At 48.9% G+C, this 16,823-nt stretch overlaps 6 protein-coding genes across 6 annotated transcripts; 3 read left to right on the forward strand and 3 right to left on the reverse strand.

Moving 5' to 3' along the window:
* Window positions 1-796: 796 nt before the first annotated feature.
* N7525_004143 (Zn(II)2Cys6 transcription factor) lies at window positions 797-3,465 on the forward strand (the record flags this gene model as incomplete). Its single annotated transcript, XM_061212933.1, has 5 exons — window positions 797-858; window positions 912-938; window positions 993-2,308; window positions 2,361-3,319; window positions 3,379-3,465. 5 exons carry the CDS (start codon window positions 797-799, stop codon window positions 3,463-3,465), a joined length of 2,451 nt encoding a protein of 816 aa, XP_061069954.1.
* A 649-nt stretch (window positions 3,466-4,114) lies between these two features.
* Window positions 4,115-5,243, forward strand: N7525_004144 (enoyl-CoA hydratase/isomerase family protein; the record flags this gene model as incomplete). Its single annotated transcript, XM_002566087.1, has 4 exons — window positions 4,115-4,437; window positions 4,504-4,614; window positions 4,684-5,040; window positions 5,093-5,243. The coding sequence occupies 4 exons, from the start codon at window positions 4,115-4,117 to the stop codon at window positions 5,241-5,243; spliced, it is 942 nt and encodes a 313-aa protein (XP_002566133.1).
* Window positions 5,244-5,558: 315 nt separating this feature from the next.
* On the reverse strand, window positions 5,559-6,364 carry N7525_004145 (presequence translocated-associated motor subunit PAM17; the record flags this gene model as incomplete). Its single annotated transcript, XM_002566086.2, has 2 exons — window positions 5,559-5,735; window positions 5,813-6,364. 2 exons carry the CDS (start codon window positions 6,362-6,364, stop codon window positions 5,559-5,561), a joined length of 729 nt encoding a protein of 242 aa, XP_002566132.2.
* Window positions 6,365-8,629: 2,265 nt separating this feature from the next.
* On the reverse strand, window positions 8,630-8,961 carry N7525_004146 (uncharacterized protein; the record flags this gene model as incomplete). The annotated part of the gene is made up of 3 exons (XM_002566085.2): window positions 8,630-8,651; window positions 8,710-8,759; window positions 8,818-8,961. The coding sequence occupies 3 exons, from the start codon at window positions 8,959-8,961 to the stop codon at window positions 8,630-8,632; spliced, it is 216 nt and encodes a 71-aa protein (XP_002566131.2).
* Window positions 8,962-11,328: 2,367 nt separating this feature from the next.
* Window positions 11,329-11,876, forward strand: N7525_004147 (DUF3602 domain-containing protein; the record flags this gene model as incomplete). The annotated part of the gene is made up of 3 exons (XM_002566084.1): window positions 11,329-11,365; window positions 11,415-11,618; window positions 11,707-11,876. 3 exons carry the CDS (start codon window positions 11,329-11,331, stop codon window positions 11,874-11,876), a joined length of 411 nt encoding a protein of 136 aa, XP_002566130.1.
* A 609-nt stretch (window positions 11,877-12,485) lies between these two features.
* Window positions 12,486-13,637, reverse strand: N7525_004148 (uncharacterized protein; the record flags this gene model as incomplete). Its single annotated transcript, XM_002566083.1, has 1 exon — window positions 12,486-13,637. One exon carries the CDS (start codon window positions 13,635-13,637, stop codon window positions 12,486-12,488), a length of 1,152 nt encoding a protein of 383 aa, XP_002566129.1.
* Between the last annotated feature and the right edge of the window lie 3,186 nt (window positions 13,638-16,823).

Raw genomic sequence — 16,823 nt, forward strand, 5'->3', positions numbered from 1 at the left:
GGTCTAGCTAATATGTAGTTTAGAAAAAAACTCCTCCGAATATGCTACCAAAGCGCAACTCAAGGAACCAATGTGCATCCAGGGAACTGGAACGTTGGTTCAAGGTACGACCACGTGACAGGCGGAACTTGTCGGGTTTCCGCGGAAACTTCCGGCTTGCCGCGGTATGCCGGTCCGGGGTATCGGATTATAATATAATCCGGCTGATTCATCGTTCCTTATCTCGGCTGGCCATGTGCTTCCCCACATTTTGGTCTACGCTCTGAAGGCAACCGTCTTTGTGTCTTTGTGACTTTCGTTGTGAACCTGTGCTCCTTAGCTACATAGTGAGGCGAGCCGGCTACTCAGTGTGTCAATTGTTTGTACTGAACGGAAACATATTCTGTTTGACATCTTGTTTCATATCCGAAATCGGCAAGGTCCGACACTACCCTGGTTAATATTGGCTTCTCTTGCCTTCCCATTGCTGAAGGGCAGTGGGACTCGAACTGTTTCTGGCACATCTCCCTCCCATACCTCGATGTGCTTGTATACTAGGTGTGGGTGTCTGGTCGATTATCGCTTTATCGCTACTTGGGGTCAACCAGGATCAAAACGCAGAAAGCGTGCCAACTGTGACGTGCTTTCCGCGTAAGGAGTCTCGATTGGACTAATACGGACTTTGAAAAGACTGAAAGTGTATGGCGGCGGAATAGCACATAGTGACTTTTGGCTATTTCGAGCCTCTGTTATCTTGAATTGTTGCCGTGTCCTCTTTACAGGCATCGGTACTCGACCAGACACCCTTTGACGTGCAATGCCTCGTCCTAGAAGACCTGGTGCACCGGAACCAAAACGCCGAAGCCGTAAAGGATGTTGGTACGTTATCAAGATGACAACCCAAGCTTTGCCAAGGCTAACAGTTGCACTAGGCCATGCAAAGCACGCAAGGTAAAATGGTGAGAAGCACGATCCCTGCATTATACCCGTGTAGCTAATGATTAATTATGTAGTGGCGAGGAGAAACCAGCATGTCTTAATTGCCAGCGACAAGGCGACCCTTGCGACTATAGTGTCCGTCTGAACTGGGGAGGTAGAACGAAACGCATGTCAATTGACTCGCCGAATTCACAATCTAGTGGGTATGGAGCTGTAATTGGATTTCCTGACTCATTCGCTATCAACGATCTGAGCCCGGTTTCGTTCTCCACTCCACCAAGCAACAACCCTACGGATGGATTCATCAACACTCACCCTGGGAGGTTGACTTCGCCGGGAGCAATATCTCCAAGTACACCCGCAGCAGTGGGCCTTTTCGAATCCCCCAGGCTCGGTTCAGAGTCTGAAGGAGTTACATCGCCGGGCCAATTAGAGCCTCGGTTCTCCTCAACTTGGGCGGAACAATCTCCTCCATTGACGACATCAGTATCCTCAGCGCCTTTGTTACAATATCAATTTGGACAGCAGAGTTTTGATAACCCATATCTGGGTTCGATGGATCAGGCGTCCGGCATTGGATCACTCTCTGCCTTTGCGTTCCATACACACCCCGTGTCGCAACCAATCTCATATATGCGCCACCCCGTGGTCGCTTCCGATCACTGCTCGGGTCCATCTATCTCCCACCCCCGTGATGAAAGACACCTTTCTCGAGAGTCGCATGATGACCAGGACATGCAACTTACCGCCGAGCCTGGGACAGGGCAAGACGGATCCTCAAACAGCCCACACGATATTGGCGGCCTGTCCTCCATGGTTTTCGATCAGCACAGACCGTCGATTGCTGAAAATGATGCAACCTCGTCTCCGAGGCTGCACGAGACAATCGGCAACATGGGCTCTATACATGAACATCAGAATAAATTGACTCCCGATCATCAGGCATTGGGAGAGAGCAATCATGAAGCTGATCAAACATCACACGAGTCTTCAATGGCCCGAAACAAATGGCAAACATATCTGAACAGTGTAACCGACAATTATGGATTGGACTCTGGGCGCCCTGATCAGGATCTTACTTTCAACAACGACCATGCTGCCATAGACGTCAACTATGCGTTGGATTTGATCAGTTCTCGATGGCGTAACGAGGAACCCTCACAGTCGAAAGCCTCTCAACCCAGCCCCGAACCACAGGTCCAGTTTTGTAGCGGTTACTATGCTTCTCCAGTACCCATCAATGTCCCCAGGTACTTGTCTCCGCTCCCGTCGTCGCTGCTGGAGAACCCTATCAATTTGATGTACTTCCATCATTTCCTGAACCACACTGCTCGCATGCTTGTCCCGCATAACTGCGATAATAATCCATTTATCTCGGTTTTGCCATCAAGTGAGTTTTACTGCTCTATGTTATATTATCTTTCACACGGCTAACCAAACAGTGGCAATCGGTGATTCCAATCTCCTCAACTTGCTGCTTGCCTACTCCGCTAGTCATCGTGCCAGATACCTAGGCCATCCAGAGCCCGCCAATCGAATCGCTCATTGGGTTAGCAAGGTTTTCCCAGCCTTGCGTATGGCATTGGAGTCACCCAATGAAGACATCACTGACAGCCACTTGGCCACAGCCATTATGCTGTTGTCATTGAAGATCGTTTCTCCAGGGACATTTGAAGTGCCAATCACGTGGAAGAGCCACCTGAAACTTGCTCGCGATCTATTCCTTGCACGGAGCGAGAGCATGGCGCAGCCTGGTAACAGGATTGGGGCCTTCTTCGCCCGCTGGCTGGGCTACCTCGACACGATGGGTTCTTTGTCGTGTCGCCAAGCAGGTCCTCCACTAATGATATACCACTCCATCTTAACAGCCTGCTCCGCGCCCGACGGTCACGACGAGTTCGGTGTCGATTGCTTCACGGGGTTCACTCCCCGCACTGGAGTATTTCTGATTCGTCTCGCACGGCTGGTGCAGGAATGTGATAATCAACGCTTCGATGAAATGGGTAATTTCCGACATGACTGGCATGCATCTGCGGAAATGGTCCTGGAAGCGCAGTCGGTACTTGGTGATATGGACGGGATCAGTGAACGTACCCATACTATCCCGGAACACCACCATGGTATTGAGTCCGCGGACATGATGGCCATCGAGGAAGCCTTCCGGTTTGCCGGTCTCCTGCACCTCCATCGACGTGTGCTTGGGTCTCCGCCTGATTCGTTCCCCGTGAAGGAGGTCTTGTGCAAGCTCATTGATGCCCTTGGACGCATGCGTCCTGGCGCAGCTACCGAGGTCTGCTCTTTGTTCCCGCTTTTCACGGCCGGGTGTGAATCTAGAGATTCGGTTCAAAGGACTAAGCTTTTGGACCGGTTCTTCGTATTGGAGAGCTCGGGCATGAAACAGGTGCGTCTATCCTGGTCCGCGATTCGCCTCAAGAGATTTACTGACGCTGTATTAACTAGATTCAAAATGCACGTCAATTGATGCAACACTGCTGGGATAAGGATCTGCCTTGGATTGCCCTGGCTGGCGGTCAGTTCCTAGGTTAGCATCAGAGCTTCGCGGTTTCAAACCTCAAAATCGGGTGGTCCTACCAGCCTTGATTTACACATCCTAAGTCCACATGACGTCTGGAAATGGTCTAAACTTGTATAGTATGGAGATTAATGATGTCCATTACCTTCTAAAAGGCGAGATATCGTGCGATGGCCCCTAAAAAGGTTTGCCCTTTGGCGTGTCAGGTTCGTCCTTCTCTTCCTCTATTTATATCCTCTCGCCTATCTCCAATATCCATCTTCCAGTCTTCCACTACATACTATCCTCTGCTTGTTTCTAAACTAAATCATCGGGTCCTCTCTATGACTAGCCTTGCATTTCAATAGGCCGAAATTCCAAGTTGCATAGAACAATCCGTTCTAACCTATACATATATAGCTTCGTAGCTAATTCTAAGATCACTAAATACCGAATGGACTACAATCTTGCATAAATGTCATAACGTACAACTCCACAGCGGGGTGACGGTGATCCCCCGGCTTCTCCACGCCAAGCCAGTCCAGCCGAGGCCGAGGCTCCGGCATAGAAGGCTGTTGACGATTATTGAACTGTTGAAGGATATAACCGAGAGATGTTATATAGGAGTGTGCAGTTAAACACATGTCTATTTGAATCAAAACAATATACTTCCCAACATCCATCATGATCTTCGATCCCAGCCCCATTGAGCTTCCATCTTCTTACGAAAAGGTCGAAACAACCGGCCATGTCGTCGTCTCCCACTACCATCCAGGCACACCGGCAGTCACCCCCGTCGTCATCGTAACGCTAAATCGTCCCACTAAGCATAATGCGTTCACTCCGCAAATGGTCATGGACTTCGAGAAGCTCTTCCCCATGTTCGATGTCGACGAACGTGTGAAGGTAGTCGTCTTGACGGGCGCAGGAAAGACATTCTGCGCTGGTGCAGACCTTGAGATTGGTTTCGGTGGTGGTAAAGGCAGGACGGCGGACCATCGTGACGGGTAAGGCGTCCATTCATTAGCTCGCTGTATATATACTCTACAGTCTCGCTAACAGACCCGACCCAGTGGTGGACGAGTCGCACTGGCCATTCACAGATGTCGCAAGCCAACAATTGTAGCAATGCAGGGCTCAGCCGTTGGAGTTGGGATGACCATGACTCTTCCAGCGATCATCCGGTATGTCAACCGCATCCAGAAAATATAGTAGAGCACACTTGCTAACGCGCATATCCCTTGTCTTTCTAGAATTGGCTATGAAAAGGGAAAATACGGCTTCGTCTTCGGCCGCCGCGGTATAGTTCTAGAATCTTGCTCCTCGTACTTCCTCCCCCGTCTTGTCGGCCACTCAAACGCCAGCTACCTCGTCAGCACGGGAGGAGTCTTCCCGCCTACATCTAAACACTTTGGCGACCTCTTCAATGAGATCCTCCCGGACGCATCGCAGGTCCTGCCGCGCGCTCTCGAACTGGCTACTGAGATTGCCGAGAACGTGAGCCCGGCTTCATCGTACCTCAATCGCGCCCTTATGTGGCGCGATACTGGTTCGGCAGAGGCTGCTCATCTCATCGAGTCGCGAGTCATTAACCATATGTTTGGATCGGAGTCAGTGAAATCTACACGAAGAGGGCGATTGCATATGCTTACTATCTGACAGGGACCAGAAGGAGGGCGTTGCGGCGTTCTTCGAGAAGCGAAAGCCCAACTTTAAGGCTAACCTCGACGATAACCCGCCGCCGAGTGTGCCGTGGTGGACGGAGGTTGATACTGGTCGGAATCCTAAAGCAAAGGGGCCTTCGAAGCTGTAAATTGAAAGCTTGACATTGGAAGTAGTAATGATGATTGAGGATAGCAAAGACCGAAGGATGAAAGTCTTGACAAATGTTAGGAAGAATAGCTATGAATTGACCTGTTATCAAAGGTCATTCCCAATACATTGCAATGCCCCAGCTACCAAGACCGCTAATGATATTGTAACAAAATAAACACCGGCCCGGCCAAAAAAAGAAAGTCACCAGATTTGGTTTTGAACAGAAGCTTCAAGAGCTTCAACCATATGGACATGAACAAAAGAGAAATGCTTCAATATCACAACATATAAAAGAGAGAAATGGAAAGAAAAATTACGCAATGAAGTTGCGGCGCTTGCGGTTGTAGGCCCTCTGGTCTTTCAGCCAGCTTCGGTAGCCGGCCACGCTGCCAATCTTCTCTCCGTAGTAATCTGGAACAGGGTTAGAGATGGAGTTGGTCGAGGGATCAACACGGAACCGGCGAATGCGATCAAAGAACTCCTTCTCTTTCTACACAGCGGAAACAGAATACGTTAGCACTGACCAGACACAAATCTCCGCCTCATTCTTTTCTCCCGAGCACTCACAGTATTGACAGAGGGCTTATACTTCCTGTACACAAGTCCCCAAACGCCATTTCCAAGAGCCGGTCCAAGAAGCCATCCGACAGCACCGCATGCGGCGGTCGCCAATCCCAGGACAACAAACGGATCGAGACCCATAACCGTCGCGCCGAGATGTTCAAGGTCCTGACCGGACAGAACCTGCACACCGACGGTGGTGCTGACAGCCGAGCTGACAATTGAGGAGGCGAGGGAGTATCGGCGGCGGGAAGCACGGAGCTTGAAGAAGGAGTCCCAGTCGAGCTTGACTTCATTGGCAGGTGCGGAGGTCGAGTTTGCGCGCACAGCGATGGCTGATGGCGACGCAGCCTTGGCGTGTGGCCGAGAGTCTAGGTTCAGTGTTGCGGTGGCCGGGCGAGCTGTCGTGGAGCTAAGGCGTGTGAGCTGCTTAGATGCCAACTGGGGCGTGGCCTGGTGGATGGGGCGGAGGGCGCCGGCGAGCGAGGGCGCGGCGGGGTTTAGTCGGCCAAGGGACATGGTTGTGCGGATGGACATGCTGATGGGATTGGCGTTCATTTTGGAGAGGAGCTGGAATCGGTTTAATTGCAGATTCCAAGTCTTGCAGAGGTGAAGTGAGAATCGGAGCCTTAGAGCCCTCTGGAGGTGGAGCCGTGTTATGTAAGCGGAGCGGGCCCCGAGAAGGACGACCGACATCATCGCGATCGGATATGTTAAGGAATAAGTTGCACTCCGAATTACTTGAAGTAGATGGTGACTATATGAGCCAAGAGTACAGGAGAAATGGAGAATGAAGACAAAGAGTCCTTCCAAACACAATGAGCTATCTATACCCAGTTGAGGCCTGCTACCTCAAGTATTTTTAGGGGTAAATATCTAGTAGTTGATAAAAAAGAATCATCACGATTATTGGCCTGATGAGAGCAACGTCGCTAATCGGTTCCTCCCATTCTGTTCTCTGCTTAAGTACAGTAACTACATGTACCTAGGTGGTTACATCCTGGAGCTTTTCACAAATTTTCCGCATGTTCTGTGCTCATAACTCGTCCCGAGCCATATAGTTCGGATTCTATATAATCAACTAGAGAGGATGGCCCCCAATACCCCCAGCTCAATCACTGTCGACAGTGACTTACTCATACATATAGCCCTCCTATAAACGCAGAGGGCTAGCTGTATTTCTCGGCGACATGGTAAGCCACTAGAGAGAATTGCGATCATCGTCTCATAAACAGGAAATTAATCGTGGGGAAGGAGAACTCACCAGTAGCAGAGCTCCTTAGCCCACCCTGCATCCGCTTCACCTAGGGTCCTTACAGGGCTGTTTGCCCAAGGATGTGTGTCTCCCCAAGAATAGGTTGTACGGCACTCGGATACCAGACCATTGGCCCATGCAGTCAATCACCTGCGAGTACGTACATATATGCAATGCACTCAGAAAATTCACATCAAAGAATATTCACATCAGGAATATTCACATCAGGAATATTCACATCAGGAATATTCACATCAGGAATATTCACATCAGGAATATTCAACGTCAATCAGGCGTCCAATGGGCAAATCCTTCCTTCTTTGGGTTCAGGCGCCTGACCTAGGAACAAGCAATATACTTGATTAGCGATATATAAAAGTAGGGCTTTCCTAGTGGAATCACCATTTCTTCACACCCTAGCCAAATAATTCACTCAACCTATTCATCCTAGCTCAATCATGAGGTTTATTTCTCTCTCCATCGCACTTGTCCTTTCTCTCTCTGCGCTAGCGGCCGCGAGAGATTGTAAGGGGGGAGTTCCATGCAGCGTATCAGACCCGAGTCCGGCGAAATGCTGTCCCAGCAAATACGGAGTTTGCTTCAAAAACAAGGGCTATTGCAACTGTGGACCGGACTGCTGGCGTTCGTAGGTAAGTGGCCTGACTTCGTATATGTTATGGAAGCTGTAACTGAATAACGTGTCTCCAGCTTAGCATGACCCAAACTATAGACCATGTGTTACCTTGGTCTCAGACACCCAACCCCAGAGCAGGTTTGGCGGATATCTTGGGTAGGGCATTCATGAGCTTGTTGGTTCGACAATCTTGTCATCTTATACGAATCTTCGGGAAAGCTTAGTTTACCCCATCGGTGCGAGATACTAGCTGGATCGCACATGTTTCTAGCTTGGGCACTGCCCACTACAGGACGAGTTAGGAGCAAAGAGGGTGTAAACCTTGAAAGTCGAGGACAGTATTGTGGGCCACTAGGAACATTGTTAATCGATGGTCCTTCCCGGGAGTGACAATATGATAAAACTTCTTTCGAACCTGTCTCATGCGCCTCATATTTCCCCAATTAAATAGCTCTGGGATCTATTAAAACTTGTTGAATCAGTGCCTACTTCCCTCAGTTCATATCTAATTCGCTAGAAATCTCCCGTTTCCTTTCCTACATATATGTAACCAGTAGCCTGTAGATCCCCTATATCAAATTGTGGAGTGTTCCTTATTTTAGTTTAAAGGTCACTCTTCGTTATTATGACAAGATATTAGGAGTTCTTTATATATCCCTAATAATCAACTAGATTCTAGAGCTTGGCTTGATATTCGCGGCATAAATCAGTTACCGCAGATAGGTTTCGTCTCGGAGTACGTCGTACCAGTTGACTATTACTATTGTCATACTGGAAGGAATGTAGTGAGAGAAAACGAATGTATAATTGGACTCTTAAAGAGTAAAGAAGTTAAACTAGGAAACAAGTCCGCGCGGAAAGCTCCTCTGCCTTCAGGCTATCCAAATAGATGGCCCGAAATCAGGGCACCGGCTCTCCAAGAGACGGCACCATCTTAGTAGTTGCAAACGCAGACGCTAAAACCAATTAGTAAACCAATTCAGTCTGTTGACCCTAGAAGGGAAGCGCGCTCACCTCTCATCGTTGCAGTGGCCGCCGTGGTAGCCCTGCTCCTGGGCAATGCACTACAAAATTGTCAGAGATGAAAATACAATGTGGTTTGCTAAGCTAAAGAAGACATACAGAAGCGCTGCAAGCAGCATCACCGCCACCAAAGTAGTCGCCGACCTGGCAAGAGAGACGGGCATGGATCTCTCCGGAGGGAGAAGCGAAGGCAATAGAGCCGAAGAGGGCAACGGCGCCGAGGAAGACGGTAGAGAACTGCATTTTGATGGTTTGGGTTGGAAGACGGAGGTCTTAAAAAGTTGAGTTGAAGTAGATTTGGATTGGAATTGGATTGATTGTTGATGGAAAGACCAGAGAACAGCGGGTAAGAGGAGGCTATTTATGCTCGAGATTTACAATATCTTTATCACAAGAAGTGTCCTATTTTTAGAGTAGGTCCTCATCTTCTCGAGGTCTTCTCGTGTTCACGAATACCTATCATTCCTCTACTGTCTTAGCCGTTGCAGTGAAAAGTATAGATCGGCAGGAGTCGCGAGTATACGATGTCGATCGGACATGTACATTCATTATTAGGGAAGACCTCGTGTTCTTAAGTAAGTATTACCCTTCTCCTACCTCACTCTTTGTAGTAAAAAGTATTGATCGGCAGAATTCACCAAATATACGATGTCGATCGGACAACTGCCTTCGTGTTCGGGTGTACGACGGGACATCGCTGTAGTTCGACTCGACTACACAGAGTGTCTTAGAGGCATCTCCGCCCTTTGGATCGAGCTAGTGGAGATATCACTATTATACAGATTAGTGAGCTAGGGCGGGTCGTAACTTGCAACCAGAATAGGCAACCACTAAGATCTGGGGTGGTTAACTATATCCGCCCACACGGGGAGATAATAGAGGTGATTGGACGCGATTAAGGATCTGCATCGATCTACAGTGGCTTGGATGTACGAGCCTCCAATGTTTGAGCAACGGCGAAACTACGAGTCTTGGCGTTTAGCGCGCCAAGATGATAACAAAACAATGCTTTGCAGTATATGTTATATAGGCGATTCCATATTCGAGCACATAGGAGACGAGCTTTGGTTCCTACCTAGGTAGGTTACATACTTACTTACACCTAACTAGGAACTGATTGTGGGCACGACAATTGCCCTCTCTCCTATAGTCTAGCTCCTTTCTTTCGCAACATTCCATCTAGATTCTAAGTTTCGCTCGTATATCTTAGAAAACTTCCGGCTCAGTTGTGGGGGTCGGGGTGAGCCGCGTAAGGGGGAGAGATGGAGGCTCTTTCTATTAGAGACATGGCTTTCCAATACGTAAGTCAGCTTGAAAAGCGCTCAAGCCATTCAGGTCGTATTCTCAACGTTCGATTTTTTCTATTTTTATATTTCTTGCAGAATGATCAACGTTGGCTTTTGTCGAATACGGTTCGTCGCAGAAGCCAAACAACGCAAGGGCTGGGAATGCGGGATACAAGGACAAGTACCTTGGAGTCGGCGATATCATCTTCAATACGAGAAGGGTCCATAATCACTTAGGTGAAATTGACTTTTATGGAAAGGAATGGTCGATCAGGCTTCTGGCAAATGTGACCGTAGACTCGATAGGAGAACAAATGGGAATTCTTTATAAAAAAGCAATGGAAATGCACACTATAAAGAAGTATATATAAAATCTCTATACAGAGTACATAGTTATAAGCCTCTTCTTCTTATGTATCCTCTCAATGTAACATGACAGAAAGGAATCAGTAGGGATTAATAGTAAGCAGCAAAAACCAACTAAATATAGTCTGGACTGAAATGTCGAGACACTGATAGAGTGTAGTCCATTTATATACTAAAGACAGTAAGTATTATCAGACTGCAATCAGCTGAGGACACTAGTCTTCCTTTAGTAGGAGCCAAAATGTCAGGTCCTGCATACTATACATTCACATCTGGGTCCCTAAATTAGGGTTGGCGTTCTGAAACGTGTCAATGAGAATCAAACCGGGATGTTGGACAGATAAAAGTTGATCGCTACATAGAGCGGACACGTAGCGCATCATCTAGACATGGCTAACACAATAGGAGAATGAGACTTATTTGTTCAGGATATATCCGGGCAAGGTCGAAACCGTTAGGGCTATTACAATATACACGAACTATTTTTACCGGGTCTGAAGGCAACTAAAGAGCCCAGTCGCTCTCGATTTCTGCATCCAGATTCCTATATCGAGCAGATTGATGGTAGGCAAATCCACCTCGCAAGCGCTTTTCCATGATATATTCAACCGCTCCTTTTGTATTCTCTGACCGATCTATATGATCAGTCCGTCTCTACCTATGTGCATAGGTAAAAAGGTGGGGTACTCCCTTAATCCCTTGCTCCATCGTGGTTAGGAGTATCTGGACTTGATCATAAGAATATTGAATAAACCCTTGAGATATGAGATAGAAGATAGACATGATATATGTTTGAGTAGAGATAAGATTATATATACTGGCATAGTTACATTGGCCAAGACAAAAAAGTCTGTCGTCATTTGGCGAATTTGCGAATTTCTCCCCACCACAGCTTCCTTTTCCGACTCCAAACCGAGTTTCCCCAACTCTCCAATCTTCACCTTTCACCGTCTACACAATGTCAAGAAACATCTCCTACGGCCGCGGAGGCGCCGGTAAATAGCGCCCCTGTCTCTCAAGCGCCACAATCCACTAACTATACAGGCAACATAACCCGGCAACACAGCGCGCCCACGCCCAAAGACCTCGTCACACCAACAATCAAACAAGAAGTCTACACAACCGGCCGCGGCGGCTCAGGAAATATGATGCACAACGATCCCGAGCGACCACAGATTGCGCGCGAGTCGCAAGACGTCGAGTCACCGCCCCTGCGCGCCCAGCAGATCCCCCACCACACAGGTCGAGGTATGTTCTGGTCATGACTGCGCGAATGAAATTGGCATGTTCGCGACATTGTCGAAGCGGCCGCTAACGGGTGTGCTATTTCCCACAGGCGGCGCGGCGAACGCTTACATCCCTACGCCTGAAGAGGAAGAGCGCGAGAAGAAGATCCATGAGCAGGAGGCGGAGCTTATTCGTGTGCGCACGCAGTCGAAGGATCGTGTGAAGGAGATTGAACAGGAGAGGCAGGAGTTGCGGAAGGAGTCGCCGTCTTCTTCTTAGGGGGGGTTGTTGGGTGTGGAGTTGGGGTTGCGATTGATTTGTTCTCGATGAGAGGGCTCGATGAAGGCTGATTTTCCGTCTGCAATTGGCTGAGGATATTTTGCTTTTCTTCGGCTGCAGTGTCGATCTGGAAAAGTGATTGTCCGAGCAGAGACGAATCAGATATCACTGCGGGCAGTGCTGCTTCGATGCGAGGGTCCTCTTTTCCTTCCCAGCTATTGGTCGGACTTTGGGTTGGTGGTATTTGTTTTTCTTTTATCTTTGGGGGTTCTCCGATTGGCATTCCCAGCTTCACATATTCAGGAATTGCTTCATACTTATTATGGAATATGGAAAGGAACGGCGCTTAGGATACATTTGGGCGTGGGTTGTCTTTTTTATTGACATACGCTTGGATGTGTATTGCAGTCATCTGTGTTTCCTGGAATTGTTTCCTAAACACGGAGAAATGATATACTCCCATGACAAGCGATCCTTGTCTCAATTGAAGAAACTATGTTATGTACAATCCAATGTCTATGCTAATTACACGCTTCATGTCTCATTAGATGCATCGCTCACGCCGAAGCAACTGGAAAAAGGCAAGCAAATAAAAATGAAAACTCGCCATCAACAGACAAGCGGAGATACCACTCGCACTCGAGCCTGAGTCCTCGGAAGGAAACACCCCGTCGCATCAATCGGCCAGTTAATAAGATCTTGCCACTCCGGGTCAAGAATTTCCCCAATCTCCTGCAGAATCATATTCCCCCAATCGCCCATCCACCATGAATCCCTAAGATGGTGCAGAATAACCGCATAATGTGCCAGAACAACAAGCGCAAAGGGCCGGCGCGCCTCGAGCAGTTCCAAAAACTCCGCAGGGATACGGAAACTCCATGAAAACGCAAACACCTTCGGCTCGCCGCCCTTCATCAGCTGTTCGAGGGAGTGGCTGAGATGTTCAATAGCCGAGTCGTACAGATCCGTCAGGTGCGTCGGGTCCCGCATAGCCTCTATGTCATTCTGTCGCTGTAGCGAGAGAACCACCAGCCGCCACATGTCCGGCATTGTTGGGGGCGGGTCTTCGGGGTGGAGGAGCGGGTTCAGCTCGCTCGCTATGATGCGTTCCGTCGAGGTCACTAGGATGCTGACTAGCCAGCGGGTGAGTTGGAATACCTCGAAGAACTCGTCCAGCACGTCGGGCTGCTCTTCGTCTGAGTTGGTTTCGCTGTCGATTTGGCAGAAGCCGAAGGTGAATACGATCATTATGCAACACAGCGCGAAGGTCGCTTGGCTTTCTGCTTCCGGTGCGTCTTCGTCACTCTCGATGCGGAGGCCTGCTAGGGCTTGTGCTTGGTACGAGCGTGCTGTTTCAAGATATCGCCAGCGTCCGGAAGATGTGCTTGTTGAGGCGAGGTGCAGCGCTGAGAGGGCTAGGATGCCTTGGCGAAGGGCTGGGTGGCGGAGGGAGAGTTGGGGGATGGTTGTTTGCCATATACGTTCGGAGGTAGGGTCCCCTGCCATGGATTTGTAGGTTTCTGTGCACCAGTGCATCATCAATTCGAGGTCTTTCAGGTGGAGTGTCTCTTCGATGTGGGTTGAGAGGCATGTTGGTGGGTGCTCTTGTCGGGGTTGGGGATTTGACTGCGAGGGCGAGGACTCTGTCATGGCGGTTGGAGATGATGGCGAAGTGCTGATTGAGGGGATGAAAGAGCCGTGCTTGTTGTGCTTGTTGTCTAGCCGAGTCAATCGGGGCCGAGGCGGATACTGGCTGAGCATATTGCAATCCAGGCAATGTACACAGGTTGAACTCTGCTCCTTGTACTGGTTGCGTTAGTGGACATGTGTGAAGATGGTAGGATCCAAGTGGAAGGTGCGAATGGGACTGAACCCTCCACACTATCAATGGAAAGCTCTGAAATTGGTAGGGTCCAGAAGCCCTAAGCAGGGGGTTTCATACTCTAACGCGCCGATCACTTTGCATAGACGCCTGGCGTCGCTTATTTGACCAGGAAGGTGTTTCGCATTGCATTGTAGAGGTGGAGAGACAGAATGTTTATTTGATTCGGGGGTTGCAGTGAACTTGAAATCATTCCCTCCAGATATCACCCGAAGGAGAAGAAGGATTGATATCATGAAAAAGTCATCTCAGTCATAGGCCCAAGCGGGGGTGTTAATATTTTGATATGTCCATTTTCATTGAATCGGCATTCATAGCACCAAAGAGGTAAGAGTGGCGTTGTGTCCCAAATCGGTAAATGCAGGATGGCTCGTGCTTCAAATGACATAATCCAGTACCCACCCAGCGGGGCCGCCGAGTTCGCGATATGTAACTCCAATGATGTGGCATGTTTTCTGTCTTTCCATGGATCAAAGCTCTACTTCATGCTTCCAAGGTCCATTCAAGCTGCTCCTTAAATATTCATGGGGATGAATCCTTATTGTGAATCCAAACCCCAAACTTCCGATATTCTCGTATTCCAAACCGTATTAATAAAGCAGAGCGGTAACTCGGATGTTTTTAATGCGGCAGATGAAAATACCTACCCAATTCGAACTGAACTAATGCCAAAGATGCGCGGCACTCTATCCTAGGAGAGTATAAGCACAAGCTAGATCCACTAGGAACATTCCAATCCAGAAAACTAAACGAAGAAGCACTCCAGTTGTTGAGGACAACCCCCACCAGCCCCACCAGCCCCTATAGAAGAGTCCACGCTAGAGCTACTTCAGGATTAGCGGGATGGACCCGGCCAAGTCTATCCGAAATAAGTTTCAGTCGACGAGCGATGCTTTTTCCCGATCGGGAAAGACGCTTTTGCACCCCTGTTGCACTTATGCATACCCAGGTGGACACATCTCGGGTACATGTCTTTATCCTAGCCCGTGATCTTTCCTTGCCCTAAGCTCCTTTTCGATTAGCACGGTTTCGCCTTAGCTCTCCAAGCCATGTGTTTTCTTATTTGGGAATGCCAGGATTGGTTACCGCAAGTCGCTTCCATCTTTTCACCCGTCAGCTCGGACTACTCCTCCCACAGCTCCACAATGCCCGCCTCTTAGCTTTTTGGGGACTTCGAATTCCAAATGGAGGGAAACGCTCGAAGCCTAGATTATAGTAATCGGTCAGCTTTGCTTCCCTTTAACTGATTTCAGTCAATGGAGCCCTGGAATCCTTCCGAGACACATCAAAGAACTGAGCCTCTCATCCGCCCCCGGTTGTTAGCTCGCACGCAATTTATTCTGTCAGGCTGACTTGCGATCCACTCAACCGCAGGCATTCCCTTTGTCTGAGTCTTAGGGCCAACCCTTGTTTGACTGGGGTTCACTTTAGCGCTGTTTAGGTACCGAGGTAGTAAATGGCGTGCTTGGTAGTCATGTTGGCCACCTGGACAATCCCTGTGAGCTCGGACATGCAGGGAAACGACACATGACTTTCGCTTAGACCGACTTTGGGCCTGTCCAGCTTCGGTGTACGGGGTACCGCCTCGGCGTTTGTGGGTGCGAAAATCCCCGGATTTAGGCTAATTGTGCGTGGTGGATCTATTCTGGGCGGGTTTACTCCGTACCTAGGTATGAAGAGGGCAGTTATTATGCCTTATTAGGGTTTAATAGGTGGATCACCCTATTTTATTTAACACTCGCCTTTCGCGAGGCTGATACCTTTACTTCGCCGCTAAGCACATTATCACTACCGCGGGGTGGCGTCGACGCTAGGATACGACGCAGCGCCATCTCATTGGTATTCTAGATCTGACCGAGGATACCGCAGACGTAATGCCACGCCGAAGCTTATGTCATGTTGATCCTTTCGGGAAATTGCGCGAGTTAGTACGGGGAGCAGCAAGATTAAACTGCGGTGTGTGGTGGAAATAGTAGCTGCATTAGAGCATGGGTCCAGTTAGCTAGCCAGGTAATTGGCGACACCGACGGACGGTTCAATATCTCCGTTTCAGGGTTTATTGTCTGATCGCTTGCTTCGGGATTCGGTGTGATGCCAATGCCGAATTCCTCCGTATAATCCGAGCCCTGGTGAAAATGCATCTTTGTGGGAATTTCGGTGTCTATGAGTCCGATGATTACGAATTGGTTATCTGTCAAAATAAAGGCGGGGTGGGGGGAGGGATCACTCACATGCGTGTCTTTGCGTTGGTAGCGGGCACAGATACAGATATAGGCTTTGCTTCCAGATCCGAAGTTTGAGAGATATCGATGCTGGTGATATTTACAGACGCCACTTGATACGTTTGGTGTTGCAGACAAGAAGGCGTAATTCATGGCGTTCGGTGCACCCTCCCACGTTTGTACTAAGTGGCATTGGTTTACACACCGAAGTTCGAAGTTGAGCTGGAAACTGAGAGGTTGAAGTTTGGTGGTGGTGGTTTGGCCAGCAGACACATTTCTGGTTCTTGAATTCCTTCGACACCCAAATGACTTTTGCGACGGTGCGTAAATCTGTACCATTTTTAGTAGTTTACATGCCGGATCTTCGTCTCTGAGAATTGCAATCCGGAGGTGTATTTTCTGATACCAGACAGAGGTTGCTGTTGGTACCACCTTAGTTAGACCTTGTCTCGAGAAGTGCAAAGCCATCTACGGGCAGGCAGGTGTAAGAGTAACCTAAGCGGAGATTAAACCGCCATTTCAACCTCTCCAGAAACTCTCCTAAATATGTTAGCTTACCACCATCGACCAAATCATCTGAAGCGTACAGTATGAAGTCTGATTTTGTGGCTGATATCACGATATAGAGAGCAACGTCGATGCGAGACCTGTTGAAATATTGCATACAGTTCCGCCGGTCGCTGAAGTCATAGTTCCACGCTGTTTGTCAGAGGCATCAGAGAAAACATAAATCGGAGTGTAGCCCGGCCAGCTCATGCCGTAGTAGTTGCCGGTGTGCGATTGGCCGTGTAACACAATTTGGCTGACACCTCCCGCGCCGGCGCGATGGGCCGAAAAAGGTAC

This window comes from Penicillium rubens (assembly GCF_028828025.1).
Source record: "Penicillium rubens strain IBT 27055 chromosome Unknown utg000002l_segment0_segment0, whole genome shotgun sequence".
Classification (NCBI taxonomy): domain Eukaryota; kingdom Fungi; phylum Ascomycota; class Eurotiomycetes; order Eurotiales; family Aspergillaceae; genus Penicillium; species Penicillium rubens.